Below are 22193 nucleotides of genomic sequence, written 5' to 3'. Positions count from 1 at the left end.
TCCTTCAAGAAGGGTCATTGGAACTCTTTCTTAGTTTATGTAGCATGGCATCTATTTTGAAATGCATTGTTTTTTTTCCCTTCATGATTAAAAAATAAATAAATGTTGCAACATTTCTAATTAAGATTCTGTAACTAAATTCCTCAGGGCTGAATAATAGAGCACATTTTGACAAATGCTTATGTTAAACAAGTAATATAATTTACTTTGATTTGTACTTTTGTGCAATTTGGTGAATTTGTTACAAGGCAATAAAATATGGTAGAAAATGTCCTACGGAAGCCCAATTATGACAAAGTGATAGTATTTATACATCCCCCAGAACCGTGACGAAAGAGTACTGAGTTACTAGTGTGTTTCTGGGCATTTAGTGCTCTTTCACATCATTGTCAGGTAACAGAAAAGGCATGGTACTATAGACAGAGAGATCATGCAAAGAAATCAATACTGAGTTTTTGCTTTCAGTTTTGTTTTGGGGTCAAGTTTGGAAAGGGCATTAATAATCGCCTCTGCTGCTCATTTTGGTTACAGTAGGCTTATTTCTCTTTATATACTTAAAAATAATTTTATTGGCATATACTTCATGTGTCATACAATTTAATCATTTGATCATATTAAGAAGAGTTATGCAACCATCGCCACAATCAATTTTCTCTGTACTTTTAATGTACAAAACTACCTGGAAATCTGTAGGTAAAAATATCTTCTTTGCTTGCTTGATTTTTAAACATATTTTGAATTCTCTGCCTTAGTAAACTATAACCAGAAATTTTAGCAAAAGTGGTCATCTAATTTCTCCTCCTTGAAACAAACTTCAGGAATATGGTTTAAATGTTAAGCATGCTGTCAGTCATATTTTGGCTTTCCTGCATGAGAGATTGATGCCTTCCTTCAGACAAGTGATGCTCCCAGAGAATCATTTATTGCAAATCTGTAGGTATCGTTCTAAAATGTACACGGCCTGCTGCAAAGCAGTAAGAATTTGGACCCCTGACCTTTAGGCTCATTTAGGTCATTGATGAGGTTAGCCATCTTTTTCCAGACATTTCCGTCTTGTGACCCTCCTGGACTAGCAGCCCTGACCACCACCCTTCCCTGCCACACACGCACTTTCCCAAAGGAGGACTTCAACTACCCACAACATAATTACCGCCTTCAAAGCAAATCCAAACAAAAGCATGCAAGCAAGAATGGTCTTTTCAAATGACAGGAAAGGAAAAGCGAGATCCTTCTGTTTTAAAGGTCGGAAATGCTTCTTTAGAAGTTAAATTCTTTATTTGAAAATTAGAAGTTAATGTCAAGATTTAGTTGAAAAGAAACAGTTTACACTTCCACATTTGGCATCAGTATACATTTAGGAGATGTGACGTTTTGTAACCAGTTATTTCTTGAGCACTTCTTCTTTATGGAAGCAGGAATTTCCAGCAAATCTCCCCCCGGGTCTTTCCTCTGGCGCATGTGGGATGCTGCCATCCTGGGTGCGTCTGGGGTGCTGTCGCGGGAGCATTGCCCAGCAAGCCCCTCTCAGGGAGCAGTGCGATTCCCATTGCCACCACTTTCTAGGTATTTGCCATGTGTCACATGAAATTAAATGCAACTTTGGAGTTCAAATGCTGAATAGTAGGCTAACTGAAAACGTCTACTGTGTTGGCTGCAGTAAGAGAAAATATTATTTTTATTTATACATACTTTAAAGAGCACATGCTTAGGGGTTCAGATTTTATCTCTTTTGGTGAGCAGATTGAGATGATTTCATTATGTAGCCGCTCTTGACCTGTTGGATATTCCTCTACTTCTCACATATTTTATAAAATAAAAGGATAGTACAATCCATCGCCAATGTCAAGGTGACTCTACTCATATAGGGGTCTCTGGGAGATGCAAGAGGAGCCCTGGAAAGGTGTGGTGGTGAAGCGCTCGGCTGCTGACCACAGGGTCAGCAGTTTGAAACCACCAGCCACTCCGCAGCAGAGAGATGAAGCTTCCTACTCGTGGAAAGCCTTACAGTCTCAGGAACTCACAAAGCAGTTCTACCCTGTCGTACAGGGTGGCTATGAGTGGGCTTCAACTCAATGGCAGTGAGTTTGGGTTGTTTTTGGGGGGGAGAAGGTGCAAATGGCTAACATGCTCAATGGCTAACAGAAAAAAAAATGGAGGTTCGCATCCACCCTGAAGCACCTCAGAAGAAAGGCCCGGCGAACTGCCTCCTAAAATCAGCCATGGGAAATCTGGCATTGCAGTTTGACTCCAACCTACCTGCGAGCCGTGAGTGAGAGCCAACTCTAGGGTTCCTGGCTGTTGGTCACGATTCTGAAAGAATTTCAAACCCGGATAGTTGCCTTGAAGCTTGGAGTTATGAATTTCTCTGAAATGTGTTGACCGTGCAGTATCTCAAAGGAATGGCCATCCCATCGGTGAGAACTGAAAGGACCAAAGGATTATCATGGATTAGGTTTTCCAGTCTCAGGGGGTGGACCATGACGGTCAGGGAATGTCTGTACTGTACCCTCTGCTACAGCCGCACCCCATGGGTAAGGGATACGTGATTTCCAATTAGGAAACAGATCTCAAGTGTCTGTGTTGTTGTTGTTGGGTGCGAGCCCATGTGAAGGTGGAAGTGCCTCCCAGGCTTTCTGAGGCCGCCATCTTTATGGGAGCAGGTCACTGGCTCTCTGACGCCATGGGGCCCCTGGTGGCTTGCATGTCCACACGTTCCCTTGGCAGGCGAGCACTAAAGAAGTGCGTGCCTGGATTCCTTCATAACATAAATGGATACTCTTGTGTATATGTTGTTTAACCTGTAGAATTAGACATAGTCAGTTGTTTTTGTAATATTCTAGGCAGTAGCTCATAAGCGTCACCAATCCATCAGTTTGCCAATAATAATAGTGGTGAGTAAAAAACTCATCCATTCAGTTACTATAATTAATTCAGGGGGGTCAAACAATATGATTAATATTTACAAAAATATCAAGTATACTTCATTGTGAAAAAAGGAATAAAAAGGGCTCTGGTGGTGTAGTGATTGATTATGTCTTGGGCTGTTAACCTCAAGTTCCGAAGTTCAAAACCACCAGCTGCCCAGAGGGAGAAAGACAGGGCTTTCTACTCCTGTAAACAGTTAGTCTCAGAAACACACGGGGGCAGTTCTATCCTGTCTTATAGAGTTTCTTTGCGTTGGCATCAACTCCATGGTGGTGAGTTTGTTTTTTTATTGACATGCTGTTTTCATAGGAGGCTATTTCTGCTTACTTGGCGATTAGCCTGTGAAACAGTAGGTGATAAAAATTAATATTTAAAAACAATCCTTTTGTGTGAACATAGCTTCCATTATTTGACAACTCAAGGCTGAAAACCCTTTTGGGTCATAGCTTTCCTTTTCTGATTTACCGCCCTTTACGGGTGTTCTCTGGAGGAGTCTGGGTGGGTGGTGCAGAAGAAGGCTGGTGTACTTGACTACTAACCAGAAGGTTGGTAGTTTGAATCTACCATGTGGTGCCTCACAAGACAGGTCTGATGGTCTGCTTCTGAAAACCCAGCCACCGAAAACCGTGTGGGGCACAGATGTACACAGACATGCATGGGGTTGCCGTGAGTTGGAAGTGACTAGGTAGCGGCGAGTGGTTTTGTATTCTCTTGTGGCTCTCCTGGCAGTGACAACTGTCTCGTCTCCACAGGCAGCCATGAGCTCTTTAGACAGAGGAGAGGAGCATTATCTCTGTTGAAAAATCACTTTATTTTCCTCTGTCCCTTTGTTATCTCCACAGAGATGGGAGAGAGCACCGATCATTGGACTTTTTCCCCTTTTATTCTTTAGAATATTAATGAATGAATGAATGTTAATGAATGTTTTATTACAGATAATCTGTATCTAGCATTGCTGTTTTGTTTACAGCTCAATTCCATTTCCAAGTGTCCTTTCCTCGGAACAGCTCTTATTTATTTCCTTCAGCCTCATTCCTTTTTTACTGTTTTCTTAGCCATCTGCTGTGCCCTCCACCAACCTCATACTTTATGGCTGGGCTCTTATTTTGGCTTGCTATTTAATCCTTATGCAGTGACATTTGGCGAGACCTCTGAAAGCATAGAGGTTATGTGCAAGAGCCAGTTCGTGTGACAAGCTAGTGTGCTTGGCTGTATTCCAAGGCTATGGTTCCTGCATAGCTCCGGGATCTCTCATGGTTTCGTATGAGGTTTGCAGTCGGGGAGGAGGTTGAGGATGGAAGGAATGCTTTTCATCACGTGTGGTCCTTATTGTTCACTTATGAGGAAGTCTGTGTATGGACAGCCATCTGACCTTCCCCTGACAAGTCTGCGAATAATTGGATAGATGTCTTGTCAATCTCCTCTATGCCTCCTTTACTATTTGCGGTGAAGGTTGTAGTTTACCCATATTAGTATCCCTAGTATCAAACCCCCAATCTCACTGCCATTGTGTTGATTCTGACTCTTAGTGATCCTATTTAGTGTTTCCAAGACTAATTTTTATGGGAGCAGACAACCTCATCTTTTTCCTGAAGGGTAGCTCAAGAGTTGGAACCATCAAACCAGTCCAACACGTATCTCACAGTACCATGAGGGCTCCTGACCCCTGAGCACTAGGCCTGAATACTGTGGTGTCAGTTAGGTACCATCCAGTTGACTCTGGCTCATAGCAACCCTGTGTATAAAAGCAGGAAACACTGCCCAGTCCTGTGCCATCCTCACAGTGGTTATTACGGAGCCCACTGGAGCAGACATGGTATCACCTGCCCTGGGTCAATTCTGACTGATAGTGACCCTATATAGGGTTGGCGAAGTTGTAAATTATTATGGGAACAGATATCCTCCCGTGGAATGGCTGGTGGGTTTGAGCTATCAACCTTGTAATTAACAGCCGAAGCCTTACCTGAGACAGTGGCGCCAGTGCCTATAATATAGCAGATGCTTAATAAATGTTGAATGATGGATAGTTGATTGATTATCCATTTCATATTTTGTCTTCTCTGAGATTGGTGCCTTATTTCTTTGTCCCTGTTGTGCCCAAGCAATTCCAGGCATATAGTAAGTTTTCAGTAAATAAATGTTGAGTAATTGAAATCAAAGGATAATAAATATAAAATGGAATTTTTGTTCAAAGCTATGTATTTATGATTTTTTATAAAAAAAAACTTATCACCTTCAAAATGCACTCCATTGCACTTAAGTCATTGGTCAAATCTGTGATTTTATTCTTGGAAACATTTTTCAAACTCATCTGTTTGGATGGCTGACAGCACCTCCTTTGTTTTTTTCTTCACCTCTTCTACATTGTCAACTTGCTGTCCTTTCCTGCCCCTCTGCATTCATGGAAACAAAAAGAAGTTGCACAAAATGAGGTCAGGTGAGTCAGGTGCATGGGGGGAAAGAGAGGCATTCTGGTTTTTTGCCCAAAACTGGTGCTTTGAGGCGGCTGTGTGAGCAGGTGCATTTTTGTGTTGGTAAAACTAATTACCCATCTGCCACAAATCAGGCCTTTTTGTTGCACACTGTAATGCAATCTTTTCAGAACCTCTAAATAGAAAGCTTGATTAACTGTCTGACCTGGTGGAACGAACTCCAAGTGCACTATGAATAAATCTTTTTGTCCTGTTGGGAAGTTGATGGAAGTCCAGAATGAGGTTTATTATCAATCAATATTTTACCTTTTTTGAAATGAGAAAACCACTCATACACTTGAGTTTTTACCATAGTGCTGTCATTGTAAGCTGTGCTCAACATCACAACAGATTCTGTGGCATTTCTCCTGAGCAGGAAACAAAATTTCACAGCTGCACACTGCTCTTATAAATCAGTCATCACAAAAGAGCAATTCTAGTGAAACTGCTTTTATGAAAAAATTCACTGTGATCAGGGAGAACCTTCCCAGGTGACACCACTGAGTGCACTATCTCAGAATATGTTGCCAGAGGCGTCCCTAAAGGGAAAATGGGTCCTATGAAAGCTGCCCTCCACCCAGTGCAATTGATGGTTTTGGGGTACCTCCTTGTGTGCTCTATTTAGTATTTATCACAAATGTATATTTAAGTGAAGATTGCCAGGGACATTATTCATGGAATTTTATTGGTCCAATAAATTTTAGGATTTTTTAGTATTTCCTCCACCTGGTCAAACCAATGTGTAACCTTGACCAGGGACATTTTGTTCTTATTTCCCATTGTCAAATGTTTAGGGAGGTGCCTCTTCACCTTGTACTTCTTGATAACTAGCACCGTGAGTGGAAGGTGGTGCTTAGTAATGAGGTGACTGGTCTTCCGCGTAAGACCAGGGCTTACATTAGAGACCCAAGGATGAAATGCCATGGTCATGAGACTTCCTAGTTGAGAAAAAAAGAAGGCATGACTGCATACACATGGATCGTAAGGATGCTTATAAATGGTGGATTTCTCAGAGCCTCTTCTTTTAACCTATCTCTAGAGTTCATCCAGTGCTAGCTAAGAGAAGAGTTGTCATACACCTTCGTCTTTTGCTAAGCAGGATTGTTGCTAATTAACGGAGCATGCCCTGATACTTCTTGGATGAATAAAAGAGCAATGGACTGACCTTCACAGTCAATATGCCTCTCGCGATATGTGAATGTTGACACGGCAACTCTTTCCTGCTAACTTGAATTATTTGGCACGGACTACTGAATGCCCTCCTGGCCTGGCAGTGCAGTACAGTAGTTCAGTAGAGTGTTTTAGAGGACTGCCATACTTTTCAATCAAGTGGGCCATTCTCAAATTTCAGGCCCAATCCTCAACGGACTATAGCATGGACTTCTTGAGCAGCCTACATAAAGGACATTGTTCTGTGGTTCCTCCCTGAAGGAACATCTCTGTTGTAGGAGGAGACCAAGCCCCAGGCAGTTCCCACCTGCACAAGAGGATACACTATGTCCGTTTGTTGCAAAAGGAATGTAGCCCAGCTCTCACCAGCTGCTGGAAAGCACATACAAGCCAGGAGTTGGGGAGATTGCATCCCACCTTCCATGCAGGTTAAATTACCTGGCATTAACAGTGTCCTTCTTTGCCAAATCGGAAGCAATGTGCAACATTTTGCTGCAGGTCGTTGAAAAGATCTGGCTGTTTTGTTCCCAAATGATTGATTAGAGAATCAAGTGAAACACCAAACTGTATTGCTACAGATTCTGACCTTAGCGACCGGAGAAAACCAAGGAAGGCCTGTCTAGCTCCTGAGCGGTCAGGATTCCTTCCTTCCCTGATGGAAGTCACTCTACAGCAGTGTTTTATGGACAGTTCTTGGCTATTTGGGATGGGAGTCCTTTTTCTCAATATTGGGAGAAGCCGAAAGGGCCAGGCACATGGTGCAAATGTCAGTTGTCCCGAAGCTAACCGCAGCCTTGCCAAAGCATACCCTTGGTATGGTTCATGGTACTTAAAAAAACAAACATGTAAGGGCCAAACCAAGCCTACTGCTGTCAGGTTGATTCTGACACACAGTGACTGTAGAATTGCTCCGTAGGGTTTCTGAGGCTGTAACTATTGATGGGAGCAGAGGCCCATCTTCCTTCCTCAAGTGTCTGGTGGGTGTGCGCTGCTGACCTAGCAGTTCACTGTGTAACCCCGTACATCACCAGGGTTCAAATCAGTATTCAAAATGGGGGATCTTAAACAATGATAAGTGAAGAAAATGGGGGTCTTGCATGCAGACGTACGTTCCTGTTTCATTGGCATATCTGGATGGCTGCTGGCCCTGGGCCTATTGGTCTGCATGGAGCCCGCCAGTGGAATCAAGCCACATCGCTTCCTTTCATCAGGCAGAGTCCCCACTGACACCAAGGTCAGTGTCCACCGCCGTTGATCATCATTCTTGCTCTGCTTTTGCTTTTTGGCTATCACGTTAGAGAACATTCCTCTGCATCTGGGCCCTGTCCCACGTGGGAAAACAAAGGTGGTCTATTTGCTCCCATCTGCCTTTTGCTCAGGCTCTCCTTACCTCCTGGGCTCCCTCTGATGGCGGGCCTCCGGTGTGGGTCAGTCTGTAGGTTACAGTATTGGAATTGTCATACACACTGGGATTCCAGCCCTTGGTGAGTTTTCACATTCCTCACGACTAGGTTAAAGAACAAAAGTCATATGTTAGCATCTCCTACTCTGCTGAAAGGACAGACACATCTGTGTTGGAAGAAGTATGGCCGCAGTGCTCTGTAGAGGCAAGGATGGCGAGACTTCATGTCATGTACTTTGGATGTGTTGTCAGGAGAGACCAGTTCCTGGAGAGGGGCCTCATGCTTGGAAAAGCGGAGGGGCAGCAGAAAAAGAGGCAGACCCTCCAGGAGATGGACTGACCCAGTGGCTGCAATAATCATCTCAAGCACAGGAACCGTGTGAAGCTGGTGCAGGACCGGGCAGTGTTTCGGGCTTGTGTGCATCGGGCATTATGGGTCGAGAGCAACTTCATGGCGCTTCACAGCATCTAAACCATTCTCTCTCTCTCCAATGGAGAGTCAATGCTCATTCAGAGCAGAACTGTGCCTGTGGGCTTCTGAGACTGTCGCTCTTTCCAGGAGTAGAAAGCCTGATGTTTCTCCTTCAGAGAAGATGGTGGTTTAGAACAGCTGGCCTTGTGATTAACAACTCAACTCATAACCCACTTTGCTTCTAAATAACTTAACATATGTTTTCTCATTCTACCCGCAACAGCCCAACTAGATATGATCCCCATTTTCTAGTATGTAACTTGTTTAAGGTTCTATCGGCACGGATAGCTAGAACCCAAGTTTGCAGGTAGGCAAGCTGGCCTCACAGCTAAACGTCCCTTTGTCATCCTTTGTCTGCTGTTGTTGTTGCTGCCATTATGGTTTTTTATTATGCAAGGGAAGAACAGCAGCTAGACGAGTTAAGGTCATAGAACTATGTAATGGTAGACGCAGGATGAAACTGTAGGTCCATTGATGCTCAAGCCTTTATTTCTTGAATTTTTTTTCTCTTTTTCTTTTTTTTGTGAGTGAGTGAGAGTGAGTTAGTGGGAGGGTGAGTGAGTGAGTTAGTGAGAGAGTGAGTGAGAGAGAGAGTGAGTGAGTGAGAGTCTATTTCTTGAATTTTTTCCCTACATTTTAAATTTTTTCAGGAGGTAAACTGATATTTGTTTTTACTAGAAACATGGCATATTTTTTTAACGGAAAGCTGAGAAGAATTTGCTTTTAACCCTGTTGACCGGGAGGAGCGCTGGGTAGTCTAATGGTTACACATTGGACTGCTAACTGAAAGGTTGGCAGTTCGAAACCACCAGCAGCTCCGAGGGAGGAAGATAGGATTTCTAATCTTCTGAAGAATTACAGCCTCCAGAACTCACAGGGGATGTTTTACCCTGCCCTGTGGGGTCATTATGAGTCAGCATCGACTCAATGGCAGTGAACTTGGAATCCTGTTGACAGACACCCCTCATGTCTTACACCGAGCTGTGGCCTGGCGGGGAAGCACACTTATAAAACCCTTAGAGGCATGAAGGTCTGTTAGTGGCACAAATGACTTGCACTTGACAACTAACATATAGGTTGGTAGTTGGCACTGTTTCCAGAATCAGGTTCTTGTGTTTTGCCAAGAGAGCTGCTCTCGTTTGACATGGTAGCAAGGCTGGAGCATTTTATTCGAGGCTCCTAGGAGGAAGGAAGCCAAGCCACCAGTAAAGCTGACACATTAGTGTCCCGCCCTTGCACGCATGCTAAAGCTTCTTGAGCGTTAACCTCGTGCTTGCGATTCCCGGGCCTTCAGACGGAGCACGCTCTCCTCCCACTTGATGGAGCCCAGTGCTCCCTCCACTGCCAACCGTCCCTTGTCAGGGCGACTTTGCCTCTGCTGTGCTAGCGCTCACCCCAGGAGAAAGATGGGGCGGTTGGCTTCCAGTGAAGGTTTACACCCTCGGGAACTCTGGGGAGCACTGCGCGTCCTATGGGTCACTTTGAGACGAGTACTGCTGATGTCCCAGGCACTTATGATTGTGTGTTACCTTACGGACCATCTCATAAACATTTCAGAACAAAGCATGCAGCTTTACATCCTAGCTCCTGGACCTCGCTGACACAAGCTATCTTCAAACTTCTCCCGGTATCAATTAGCTTGTCTTTGAAGCAAGGAAATTGTTAGAGGGCGCACTCAGTAAAGTCTGCCCTTCCTTTAAGATGTACCATTCCTGCCGTATGATTTTTCAGACCTTTTTACCTGTCTTCTTTCTAATATCCAGCACGGTTAGAACCATTTCTCCGGCATCTTCTATGGAATAGGAAAATTGGCTCTCTTGCCTCTTGCACCGCCCAGCTTTGGAGAGGGGAAGAGGAATTGGTGTGGTTCTTTGAGAAAACAGGGGGTTTGCCCCAAGTTATCAGGTTCCATGGTGTGTGCGTGCGCAAGTACCCTCAGTGCTGAGCGCAGAGTTGATGCTGGGGAAATGCTACTTGAGTAAGTGACTGCGGTGTACTCCTTCCTTATCAACGTGGCTTCTTCCTTCTTTAGCTGCGTTGCAGGCACTCAAGAGGAAGAAGAGGTTTGAGAAGCAGCTAACTCAGATTGATGGCACCCTGTCCACCATTGAGTTCCAGAGAGAAGCCCTGGAAAACTCACACACCAACACGGAGGTGCTAAGGAACATGGGCTTTGCGGCAAAAGCCATGAAAGCGGTGCATGAGAACATGTGAGTGCCTGGGGGCCCCCATCCGAGCTAGAGCTTCCTCCTTGAGGCGGAGGAAGCCCTCTGCAGCTGTGCTGGGAGTCCTGCAGCGACAGCTTATTCGTTTGACATGTTGGCGTGGAATGCTTTTTTAGTGCGCAGTGGAAAGACCTCTCTTGCCTTTAATATTTTCCAACAGCTTCATCATCGTGTGACAGTCCACTTATGATTGTGTATTTCGTTGTATAGTTTTAAACACGCTTAAACGTGAACATGTGTGAGGGCTTTAGAACTACCGACTGCCTCACCCGTTGTCGTAAAGTCGAATTTCAACCCGCAGTGACCTTACAGGTCCCAGGAAAGCACCTGGAGTTTCCCTGGCAGCCATGGCTGCAGCTTTCTCCTGCATCTACAGAATGCCTGTTAGATTCGGGGAAGGAAGGCGAGCTTACCTTGGGGGCACGGAATAACCACGACCATTTGAGGTGCAAAAGCGGCAAAAGGAGTTTATTAGCTAGCCCGATTTAGGGCTTCCTCCCCCTGCTGCCGCACAGCAGGGATGCAGCGTCCAAAGGGAATCACCCCCGACCTCTTTGTTCCCGGTTTTTATAGGGCCAGGGGCAAGGGGTGTGGCAGGGGGCAGTCCAGGGTTGCTGTTCTTTAAACTTATTGGAGAAAACTTCTGGCACCAGCATTGTCCAGTGGTGATTGGTGAGTAGGTTCACGTGTGCTTTCCTGATTGGTTGGTCCTGGTGGGCTGTCACTCGAACTCTATTGGCTAAGGCATCATCAAGCGATGTGTCCCATTGGTTAGGTTGGATCAGGCGATGTCAGGTGATGTCTCATTGGTTAGGTGGATCAGGTGATGTGTTGCATCAGTGACCAGGAACCTAGGCCTACCTCAAACCCCTAGTAGTTGCACACCGGTGCCCCAACATGCCTACTGCCATTGAGTCCATTCTGAGGCTGAGTGACCCGACCCAGTTTCTGAGGCTATCAATCTTCACTGGAGCAGATAACCTTCTGTTCTTCCTCGAAGCAGCTAATGAATTTGAACTGCCAACCTGGTGGTCACCACTTGCCTGAGAGCACCGCCGGGGCTCCATCTGCTGTAGAACCGAGAACTAGTGGTGGGAATCGGAATCATCTAGAGAGCTAATAAAGGACACAGTGGCTCAGGTTCCTCAAAGGAGGACAGAGCCTGGGGCCTTTTGTTTTTAACCTTGTTTCCCAGGTGACTTTGATACTAAACAATGTTTGATCTGGTGCTGTCGAAGAATAGTGAAAGCACCTCACACTGGCAAAAGAACAAATAAACCTGTCTTGGAAAAAGTGCTGCCAGAATGCTCATTCGAGGCACGGATGACGAGACTTCAACTCACGTGCTTTGAACATGTTCTCAGGAGAAAACAGACCCTGGAGAAGGACATCAGGCTTGGTAAAGGGAAGGGGCAGCCCCAAACAGGTAGGTCTTCAACAAGGCGGATGGACACAGTGGCTGCAACAATGGGCTCCAACATAACGATTGTGCAGATGGCGCAGGGTTTCGTTCTGCTGTACACAGCGTTGCTATGAGCCGGAACTGACTCCATGGTGCCCAACAGCAACAACAACAGGATGATGAGTGTGTGTCAGTCTGGGTAAAGTAGAGAAACAAATCCATAGAAACTCATAGGTGTATAAGAGAGAGTTTTATAGAAAGGGTGATTGTACATTAAGAAAGCATCCCAACCCTGTCCAGTTCAAGCCCATAAGTCTGATATTAGCCCCTACGTCTGATACAAATCTATAAAGTCCTCTTCAGACTCATGAAACACATGCAATGACATCCAATGCAGTATGATCACAGGTCAATGGGTAGAAAGTCTTTGAATCCAGTGGTGTTGTAAGCATCTCAGCGATGGCAGGGGTCTCTACGTGGCTTCTTCAGCTCAGGGCACTAGAGTAGTTCCATTGTCTGTCAGCTGCAATGTCTCCCAGGAAGTGAACTAAGAGAAAGAGGGTTTCTCCCACCTCCAAGGAGGAAATACTGGATTTCCCAGAATGCTCAGTAGAAGGCCATGCCCACACAGAGGCCTCACTGGCTATGGCCCAATTGACAGGTTAGACTCCACCCCTTCACTCTTAATCCCCTCAAGTCCCAAATTGACACCAGATCGTGCAACTACCACAGGCTGTCATGGGTTTGGGAGTCAGATTTTCTGGGTTATAATCCCAGATTTACTGCTATCTGCTGGGCAAACTACTTTGCTCTTTGTGATAGCTTCCTTATCTGTTAATTGGAAGTAATACCAGTGCTTATCTCATGTGGATGTTGGAAGAATCAATGAGATATTCGATTTAACACACTGATCACAGTGCCTGGTACAAAGTACACACTCAATAATCAAGATTCATAGTGTAGGGGCCTGGTGGCAATTTGATTGACACACCCATCAGAAGTACATGCCTGAGAACTGATATTTTCTGGAGGCTGGACATGGCCATGGCAGTGGGCTCTGCACTGGGACACACAAGAGCACTGCGTATCTGAGGACTATAGCGGAGATTCTGTAGCATGGGGAAGGTGGGGAAAGGTCAGGCAGGAATCAATGAAGACAGCTCTTGTTATCTGTTTCTTGCCTTGATAAATCGTTAGCAGCCAGCTTCCATGTTGACATCTTCAGGAAGATCATTAGATTCATTATCTGAGTCCGAATCCTCTAATATTTCCTTAAGTTGGTTACTGAAATGTTAAATATTTAAAATAGGAAAATACGTAAAACAGTAAAACAGCCTCATACCATTGTTTCCTTTTGGAAAATTTACTCCCAGCTTCGGACATTAGTCACACCATCCTCAGACATCTTTTCTTTAAAAAGAGAATAAATCTATTCATTTTATTTTATAAAGAAGAATGAAGCAACAGGATTGGAGAAAGTTTTATTAATAACCCTCAATATGCAAATGACCCAACTTGGCTTGCTGCGAGTGAAGAAGACTTGAAGCACTTGCTGATGAAGATCCAGGTTTGTAGCCTTCAGTGTGGATTGCAACTCAGTGTAAGAGAGACCCAAATCCTCACAACTGAACCAATAACATCATCATGAATGGAGAAAGGATTGAAGTTGTCAAGGATTTTGTTTAAAAAAAATCATTTTATTGGGGGCTCTACAGCTCTCATCACAATCCATCCATCCATCATGTCAAGCACCTTTGTACATGTTGCCATCATCACTTTCAAAGCATTTTCTTTCTACTTGAGCCCTAGATATCAGCTCATTTTACACCCCTCCCCACCCTCCCTCATGAACTCTTGATAATTTATAACTTTTCTTTCATGTCTTACACTGACCGCTGTTTCCCTTCACCCACTTTTCTGTTGTCTGTCCCCCTGGGAGGGGGTTATAGGTAGATTGTGATCGGTTTCCCCTTTCTCCCTGCACCTTCCCTGACCCTCCTGAATTTGCTACCTTCATTATTCATCCTGAGGGGTTCATGTGTCCTGGATTCCCTGTGTTTTGAGCTCTTATCTATACCAGTGTACATGCTCTGGTCTAGCCAGGTTTGTAAGGTAGAATTTCAGTCATAATAGTGGGGGGGAGGAAGCATTAAAGAACTAGAGGAAAGTTGTATGTTTCATCAGTGCTATACTGCACCTTGACCGGTTCATCTCTTTCTTGTGACCCTTCTGTAAGGGGATGTCCAATTGTCTACAGATGGGCTTTGAGTCTCCACTCTGCACTCTCTCTCATTCACATTGATATGATTTTTTGTTCTGGGCCTTTGATGCCTGATACCTGATCCCATTGACACCTCATGATCACATAAGCTGGTGTGATTCTTCCATGTGGGTTCTGTTGCTTCTCAGCTAGATGGCTGCTTGTTTATCTTCAAGCCTTAAAGGCCCAAGGATTTTGTCTTATTTGTTTTTTAATTTTGTCTTATTTGGATCCACAATCAATGTTCATGGAGTTGCAGTCAATAGATCAAAAGATGCATTGCATTAGGTAATCCGTTGTGCAAGACCTCTTTAGAGTATTGAAAACCAAGGATGTTACTTTGAAGACTAAGGTGTGTCTGACTCAGGCCATGGTACTTTCAAGTGGCTCACATGCATGCGAAAGTTGGGTGTTGAAGAAAGCTGGATGAAGAAGAATACATGCATTTGAATTGTGGTGCTGGAGAAGAATATTGAAAGTATTAGGCTGGTGAAATGACAAACTGATCAGTCTTGGAAGACATACAGCCAGCATGCTCCTCCATGGCAAGGAGCATTAGCCTTATATACTTTGGACATGTTGTCAAGAGAGACCAGTCCCTGGAGAAGGACATCATGCTTGGTAGAGGAGCATTAAAATAGAGGAAGGCCCTTGAAGAGGAGGATTGACACAGCGGCTGCTACAGTGATCTCAACCTTAGGAACACTTGTGAGAAGGGCGCAGAAATGGACAGTGACCCCTGCTGTGCATGGGGTTGCTATGGTCAGAACCCACTCAATGGCACCTAACAATAACAAATTCATCTTATGTCTTCATGGCAATCAGCTGTAAGGATTGGGATGTGACGTGGTGCACGGAGAATGTGCAAGTCTTCTTTCTGATCACCAGGTGATCACATGTCAGAACATCTGGCTTTTCCCTGGGATAAGATTTGGGAGACTCACAAAAGATTAATCACTCTGGAATCAACAAATTAGAGATACAATTAGTTCATAAGGAGGACAATTGTGACTTCTCTTGTATGCAGTCAGTGATTTTGAGTAGGTTCAGAACTGGATGCAGAGACCGATAGATTACTGTGGAAGCAGTTCAGCTATTGGCGTTTATGTAAATTAGCCTAGGCTGGTGGCTGGAGCCAACAGGGCTCCAAAGCTCTTCAATGAGGCTCTACCTTTGAGGCCTTCGGCTGCTTGGATTCCTTAGCGGCATTGCTGGATCTTAGGAGAAAGGATCTTGGTCATGGCGGTCCTTGGTGGCCCATGGCACCATCTCCTGGAAAGTTGATGCATGGCAGGGTACATTTAAAATGGGCATGTGCCCTACTTGGCAGAATTCTAAAACAGGCCTGCAAATATTATAATTATAAAATAATATAATGATTCCCGAATGCAGTGTCTACCTATGTAATCCTTAAATGTATGTGGATCTATAGGATTGTTTCTTGTGAAAAATGTGTCTCAGAATCAGGAATTTTTGTTATCCAATTTATGCAATTAAGGATTTATAGTGAGTTGACTCATTTTCATATGGGGGTTACATCTAAAATCAGAATTTTAAGCCAAAACTTCTTAAGGTTTCCATACAATATTATCTCCCAGGGACCTGGACAAAATAGATGATTTGATGCAAGACATCACAGAACAACAGGACATCGCCCAGGAAATCTCCGAAGCCTTTTCTCAACGGGTTGGATTTGGTGACGGCTTTGACGAGGTAGGTGATGTCATAGAAAAGAAAGCCGTATCTATGGCTACTGTGCAGGAGGGCTTCCTACCACGTGCAGCGGGCAGGTTCTCTTCGTACGTAGAGAATGGACTAGTGCAGGCATTTGTTAGAAACGGATTCCTCTTAAGAAGAAAATGAAGTGTTGGTAGTCCTGGTTTAAAGGCAAGATTAATACAGTTTTACAAACAGCCTCCTAATTAAGTTTTCAGCAATTAAGGGGAAAAGCAGCATGTGATTATGTAAAGTTAGTGACTTTTAATGGTTAGAGCCTAAATAGCCCCATTATGAGGTATCAAGTGCTTATACATCTGGGCAAAACAAAGCAGATTGTGTCATTTTGCAAGGAAGAGACACCTCATGCTCTATAGCTGTTAAATTAGAGTTTAGGCTGCTTCTGTTTATTACTCAGGCTATGGAACAAAATAAATGTGGGGTGGCATTATTCACACACACATTCCACTTAGATTAATCAGCCCAATAACACAGACTATAATTATAATGGTGATGTGTGTACTGTGAGTTTCAATTACTCTGCTCAAAGCACACACATCCACAAGTAGGACTCGTCCACACTTTGAAACAGTTCTAATGATCAGATTAGCGGGGCAAGGAATCCGACTTCTTTGAAGCATTAAAAATGGCACATCTAATAAAGATGATGGGGTTTTATAGACTGTTAGACCATAAGAAGTGGGTGCCATCAGTTCACTTCAGGGGTTCACCCCAGCGGATGGCAAAAGACTGTTTGTGGGCCAACTCTTTCCTACAGCCTTGACTGGCCTGTGAGTTGATGACTTTTACATTTGTAAAGAGTTGTTGAAAACCATAAACAAAGAAGGTTCTGTAACCTAGCCTGTAAGTGACTCACAAAGTCTCAAATACTGCTGTCTGGCTCTTTCCAGAAAGCCCCCAAAGCCCTGGAGTAGACTAAGAAGCATCTATTGCATGTGGTGTGGTATGGTACAAAGGGCTTTGGGCTGAGCATGAAGACACCTGGCTTTACTATGTGTTATTATTAAACGTTTCACCATACATTATTAAATGTTTTACAAGTCCCTTTAACTCTTTGACCCCTGATTTTTAATCTATTAAATGAAAATTACCGAATCTCTGGATTATTCCCAAACTTCCTGAAGTTCTAGAATTCTTTTATTTATGATGGAGTGTGTGTTGATACTAGAAGATTGAAAATGATAGAGGGGATGACTATTCTGTTGCCATCATAGTTTCTCAAGAAAATCTCTATCTTTTCAATCGTGTTAATAACTGTCAAGCGCTATTGGCACTTTTAAGATCTTCTAAATAAGAAAGCGCCCCATTCTTGCATGATTCCCCCACTATATTTGCAGTTATTTGTTTTGTGAGAACAAGTGGGAATGCAGCAGTGGTTTCTGTTGTCACTGGACCCCCTGGAGAAGCAGGACGCAAACATCTGCACTGAGCACCATATCTCATATGATCCAACCCTCACACCCCATCTTGTCATATTTCCGTTTTACAAGGCAAATTTCAGAAGCTGGGCAACCTTTTAGCTTGCTTCATATCTGATAGCAGTTGACTTGATAAAAGGTTGTGGTTGGTAGAAGTTCCATTCTCTTGCCCCAGGGGATCGCTACCCTCAAGTTTAATACGGGATAAGTCTTCCTTTATCCGTCTCTGCCCCACATTCAAGCATGAGAGCCTTGGATTCAGGGACCATCTATTCCACTTGGTATTTCCTGCACCGAGGACAGTGCCTAGGAAAGAGTCAGCGCTCAGTAATAGTTTGTTGCATGATAAATGAATAGATAGATGAAGAATCTACTTGGTGGAATATTAGAGAGGGAAGACTATTTGTAATCTTGACTACTTGAGAATGTCAGTGGTGACAGATTTAGTTTCCACTCCCATCTTCTCTCTGAGTGACAGAGGAGGAATCATGGAGCCAGTAAGAGCTGAACTGCCTCAGGTCACGTCAGCTTATCCGAAGGTGAATTAGAGCATTAAGACCTCAAACTCATCTAGTCTCCTGAAGGTTTAGGACAGACGGTAATTTCGGATTAATCTATACTCTCTGGGATAATAGCTAAAAGAAGGATTTGTGGCATACCCACCTTGAGTTGAAATTTTCTCACCGCAAACCCACAGCACAATTTATATTCGTTTGGTGATAGAAAAGTACCGGAAAATCTTTACTTTCTGTGCATTGTGCTCTTTCTGTATGTGTTCCATTTTTAATAGCATTAGCCCAAGTAAGAATATTTATTTCCCTCAAAGCCATTCAGCCTCTTTCACTATTCTGAATTTTCAGCAAGAGGAAAGATACATTAAAAAAAAACAGTGGAGGTTACATATTCAGCCTACGGAAATTACTTGCATGACTGTTTACTGAAGTATTATAAGATTAACTACAACAAATTTGTACAGCCCCAAATATTCGTTTTTTAATCATTGCTCAATGTTGCAAAAAGACTTAGCTTCAATATAAACATTCCATCTCACTGGGTTCTCACATATCAATTGGGGAGCAGATGTTCTTGTTATTGTGTTTGAGGAAACCCGCTTCTTGCAACGCTAACTTCCCTGTGCTCTCTTGTGCCTGTGCGCAGGATGAGCTGCTGGCAGAACTTGAAGAACTGGAGCAGGAGGAATTAAATAAGAAGAGGACAAATATCCAACTTCCAAACGTGCCCTCTACCTCCCTCCCAGCGCAGCCGCCCAGACTGCCGGGCCTGTCCTCCTCTGCGCATCGATCCCGGGCAGGTCTGTCACCCAGCCCGATTACCAGGACTCAGCTAGTTTCCGAAACTATCAGCCAGCGCTCCCCTTGTAGTGCCTATGTTTTAATTCCATATATACGCACATTTTGATCCATAACTAAACCTTGTTTTTGATTTTGCAAAGATGCCTGTTACCAGTGACTAATATGTATCCATTTTATATCCCCAGCCTCTTCCAGGAGGACAGAAGAGGATGATGACGATATCAAACACTTGGCAGCTTGGGCTACTTAAGCACAGTTTTGTTGACATCTGCATTAATGGGTTGTATATAGGACACATAAATGAATGGCCAAGTTTAGAAGATAACAAAGATGCTGTTGTATATTCACTCTGGATCGTGTCCTGTGTAGATACAGACTCAGAGGTGGCACGAGAAGGAAAGATCCATCCATGCTGAGGCCACAGCCCTGTCTACCTTGGTCATGGCTGTAGTTCCAGTCTTGGTAATACGCACATACCACGTGTATACAAATGTATATCTTGGTACTCACTATGTACGAGGGGGCTTCCAAAGGCTCATAGAAAAAATGGGAATGTCAAGGGAATAGAAAATTGCCACCAACTTTTTGAAGCCACCCCTCCCCCCATCCGGCTATTTATTGGAAGACACAGACTTCTACAAACAACTGTTTATAAGGCGCTCAAGGGTGAGACCTTCGGGATTGCGGGCCAAAGTAGCTTCCTTGTTGACATGGATGCCGATTTGCAGTGCTTACCCATTTCAGGAGCGATGTAGCCCGCAGTAAGTGTAAACACCCTGGTCTCTTTTCCGAGAGCCTTCTTGTAGACTAGCCTTGTGTGAACCTATACATAAGTAGTTTCACTCAAGTTTTCCCAGTTTAAAATCTTAAAGGAGCTCTAATTGACATTTATTATGCCAATTAAGCCTGAAATGGGGCCGTGAAAGCATTTCCCCAAATGTCTGAGAGCACTAACAGCTTCCACTGCCAAGAGCGGCTCTCCTGGGTGTGATTCAGCCACTCTGGGAACCGTGCTTGCTCGCCCAGGCCATTCCAGTGCTGTGACAGCTCCGGCGCCCTGAATGTGTATGTGTCTTCTTTTCTGTTTGCGACCCCTTGTACATTTATTTACGCTTTACAGACTATTCCTTGTAATTATATAAAAATACAGGCAATTAAAAGTGTATGTTGAATGAAGCTTTGACCACGATTACTTAAAAATTATACAAGTCTCTGCGTCTTGTGTGAAATAGAGTATGCGCCCGTAATGACAAGTCTCATTGCATACAATGTTCTAGTATTTTCTACGTTTGCTTAGCAGCAGCATGTCACGGAAAGAGCACTTCACTTGGTGGTCCCCACTGCTAAGACCAAGCCCATGGCCAGGGAGCGGATTCTGACTCATGGGCAGAGTGGAACTGGTCCCTTTGGCTTCTGAGGCTGTTAGTCTTTCTCCTGCAGCGGAGGTGGTGGTTTCAAACCGCCGACTTGGCAATCAGCAGCCACACTAACACAAGAGGGTTACGCAGGTCCCAAACGTGCTGAGCTTGGGCTTACTCAAGGAGAAATCTCAGACTGGACTTGCTGCTCTCTAAGGACGCCACTCTGCCACAGGCCCTGTGTGCACATGCTGTTCTCCTTGACCATCTTCTCACTTTTGAGGTTGTGACTTAGGGCTCACGAGTCAGCTCTGACTCAGAGTGACCCCACGGACACCAGACCTGGTCCTGTGCCAACCTCACAGCTGTGTGATTGAGCCCATTGTTGTAGCCACTGTGCCAATCCATCTTATTGATCAGGGTCTCCCCGTCCCTCTGTTTTACCAAGCCGCATGCCCTTTTCCAGGGACGATAGTTCCTGGGATCACTTCCAATGTACATACGTGAGATGAAGTCTCGCCATCCTTAGGTTTAAGGAGCATTCTGGCCATGCTTCTTCTAAGGCAGATTTATGGGTTCTTCTGGCAGTCCACGGTACTTTTGATCCTCCTTGCCAGCACCAACAGCCAGATGAATTCGTATGTACTCTTTAAGTCTTAGGTTACATGTTCCTTCTTTTGGGAATCTCTCTCCTACAGCCCAGACTAGGCAGGCCTCACTGATACGATGATGCTGCCATGGTCTCTTGCTTTCCTTTGTGCCCTGGATCATTGTCATGTACTTTCTATGTCATGTGATTCCTGCTGATCTTTCCTTCTGGGTGGTGGAAACAAGCAAGCTACCTCATGTGATAGGCATTGGGCTCTCTCCTTAGCGCTGTCTCCCCAGTACTCAGTACAGGTTCTCCGAGAGTGTAGGTGTGTTAGTCCTGGTACACTAGAGAAACAAACCCAGGGAGGCACTCATATGTGCATAAGAAAGAGCTTTATATAAAAGAACAATTGTATATTGAGAAAACATCCCACCCCAGTCCAGATCAAGTCCACAATCTATAAATTCCTCTTCAGATTCACAAAACACATGCAATGACACAGTGCAGGAAGATCACAGGCCAGTTGTGGATCTAGTGGCGGGGTAAGCCACTAGTGTGGGTCAGCCCTAGTGTGGGTCTCCATGTGGCTCCTCTAGCTCCAGGGTTCTAGTGTAGCTCCATGTGTTTTGCCATCAGGAATACCAAGCAGAGAGTGAGTGTGTCCCATCTCCAGCGAGCTAGTTCTCTCTGGAGCACCTCCAAATGAGGTCATCAGTGTCCTGATTGACAGGCTGAACTCCACCCCATTCACTCTTGAAAGTCTCAAGTTGACACCTGATTGTGTAGCTACCACAGTAGGCATTCAGTAAATCTTTGTCAAATGAATGGCTGTCTATCTTTTGGGACCTGATGGAATAACAGGAACAAGATTTACTGTCCTGCCTTCAAACAACTACACAGCTGGACCAAACTTGCAGCTGGAACAACCGTTTCCAGGTGTTGGACACAGGCCACACTGGACTGTGTTTCCTGAGAACAGAGAGACAACTAAACCAAACCTTTCTCATGCCCAGGCCAGTCTTCCCAGGGCAGCAGAGCCCTGGGAGAGCTTTGAGGAGTTAAAGGAGATCCAGGGAAGAGTCCTGGAAAGGGGAAAGCAGCAGAGAGAGAGAGAGAGAGAGAGAGAGAGAGAGAGAGAGAATTCTGGGGATTTGTAGAGAGGCCCCTGCAGGTTTTTGACTGAGAACTGTCTTGCTTATGTATCTTATAATACAACTTGAATACAAGTCTGTTAAAATAGCTATTACACACACTCCCTGTGTTCAAGAAACTGGGGGAAACATACGATGAAAGGAGAAATGGAACCTATTTTAAAAGACCCAAGGAGACTAGTAGAGATGAAAAAATACACTACCAGAAATCAGGAGCCCTGGTTGTCTAATTGTTAGACTCATAGCTACTAACTGAAATGTCAGTGGTTCGAACCCACCAGCCGCTCTTCAGGAGAG

The 22193-nt window shown here is 44.4% G+C and overlaps 1 protein-coding gene across 1 annotated transcript in view; it reads left to right on the top strand.

The window, feature by feature from the left end:
* The window catches only part of CHMP4C (charged multivesicular body protein 4C), a 33337-nt gene extending 13359 nt beyond the window's left edge, over positions 1 to 19978 (top strand). Inside the window, exons 2-5 of the mRNA XM_075549534.1 lie at positions 10473 to 10650; positions 15926 to 16040; positions 18641 to 18794; positions 18981 to 19978. Coding sequence (XP_075405649.1) covers positions 10473 to 10650; positions 15926 to 16040; positions 18641 to 18794; positions 18981 to 19045 — 512 coding nt within the window. The 3' untranslated portion in view covers positions 19046 to 19978. The remainder of the gene's footprint in view (positions 1 to 10472; positions 10651 to 15925; positions 16041 to 18640; positions 18795 to 18980) is intronic.
* The last annotated feature ends 2215 nt before the right edge of the window (positions 19979 to 22193 follow it).

This window comes from Tenrec ecaudatus, chromosome 5 (assembly GCF_050624435.1).
Source record: "Tenrec ecaudatus isolate mTenEca1 chromosome 5, mTenEca1.hap1, whole genome shotgun sequence".
Classification (NCBI taxonomy): Eukaryota; Metazoa; Chordata; class Mammalia; order Afrosoricida; family Tenrecidae; genus Tenrec; species Tenrec ecaudatus.
This window is presented reverse-complemented; position numbering and strand designations above follow the sequence as displayed.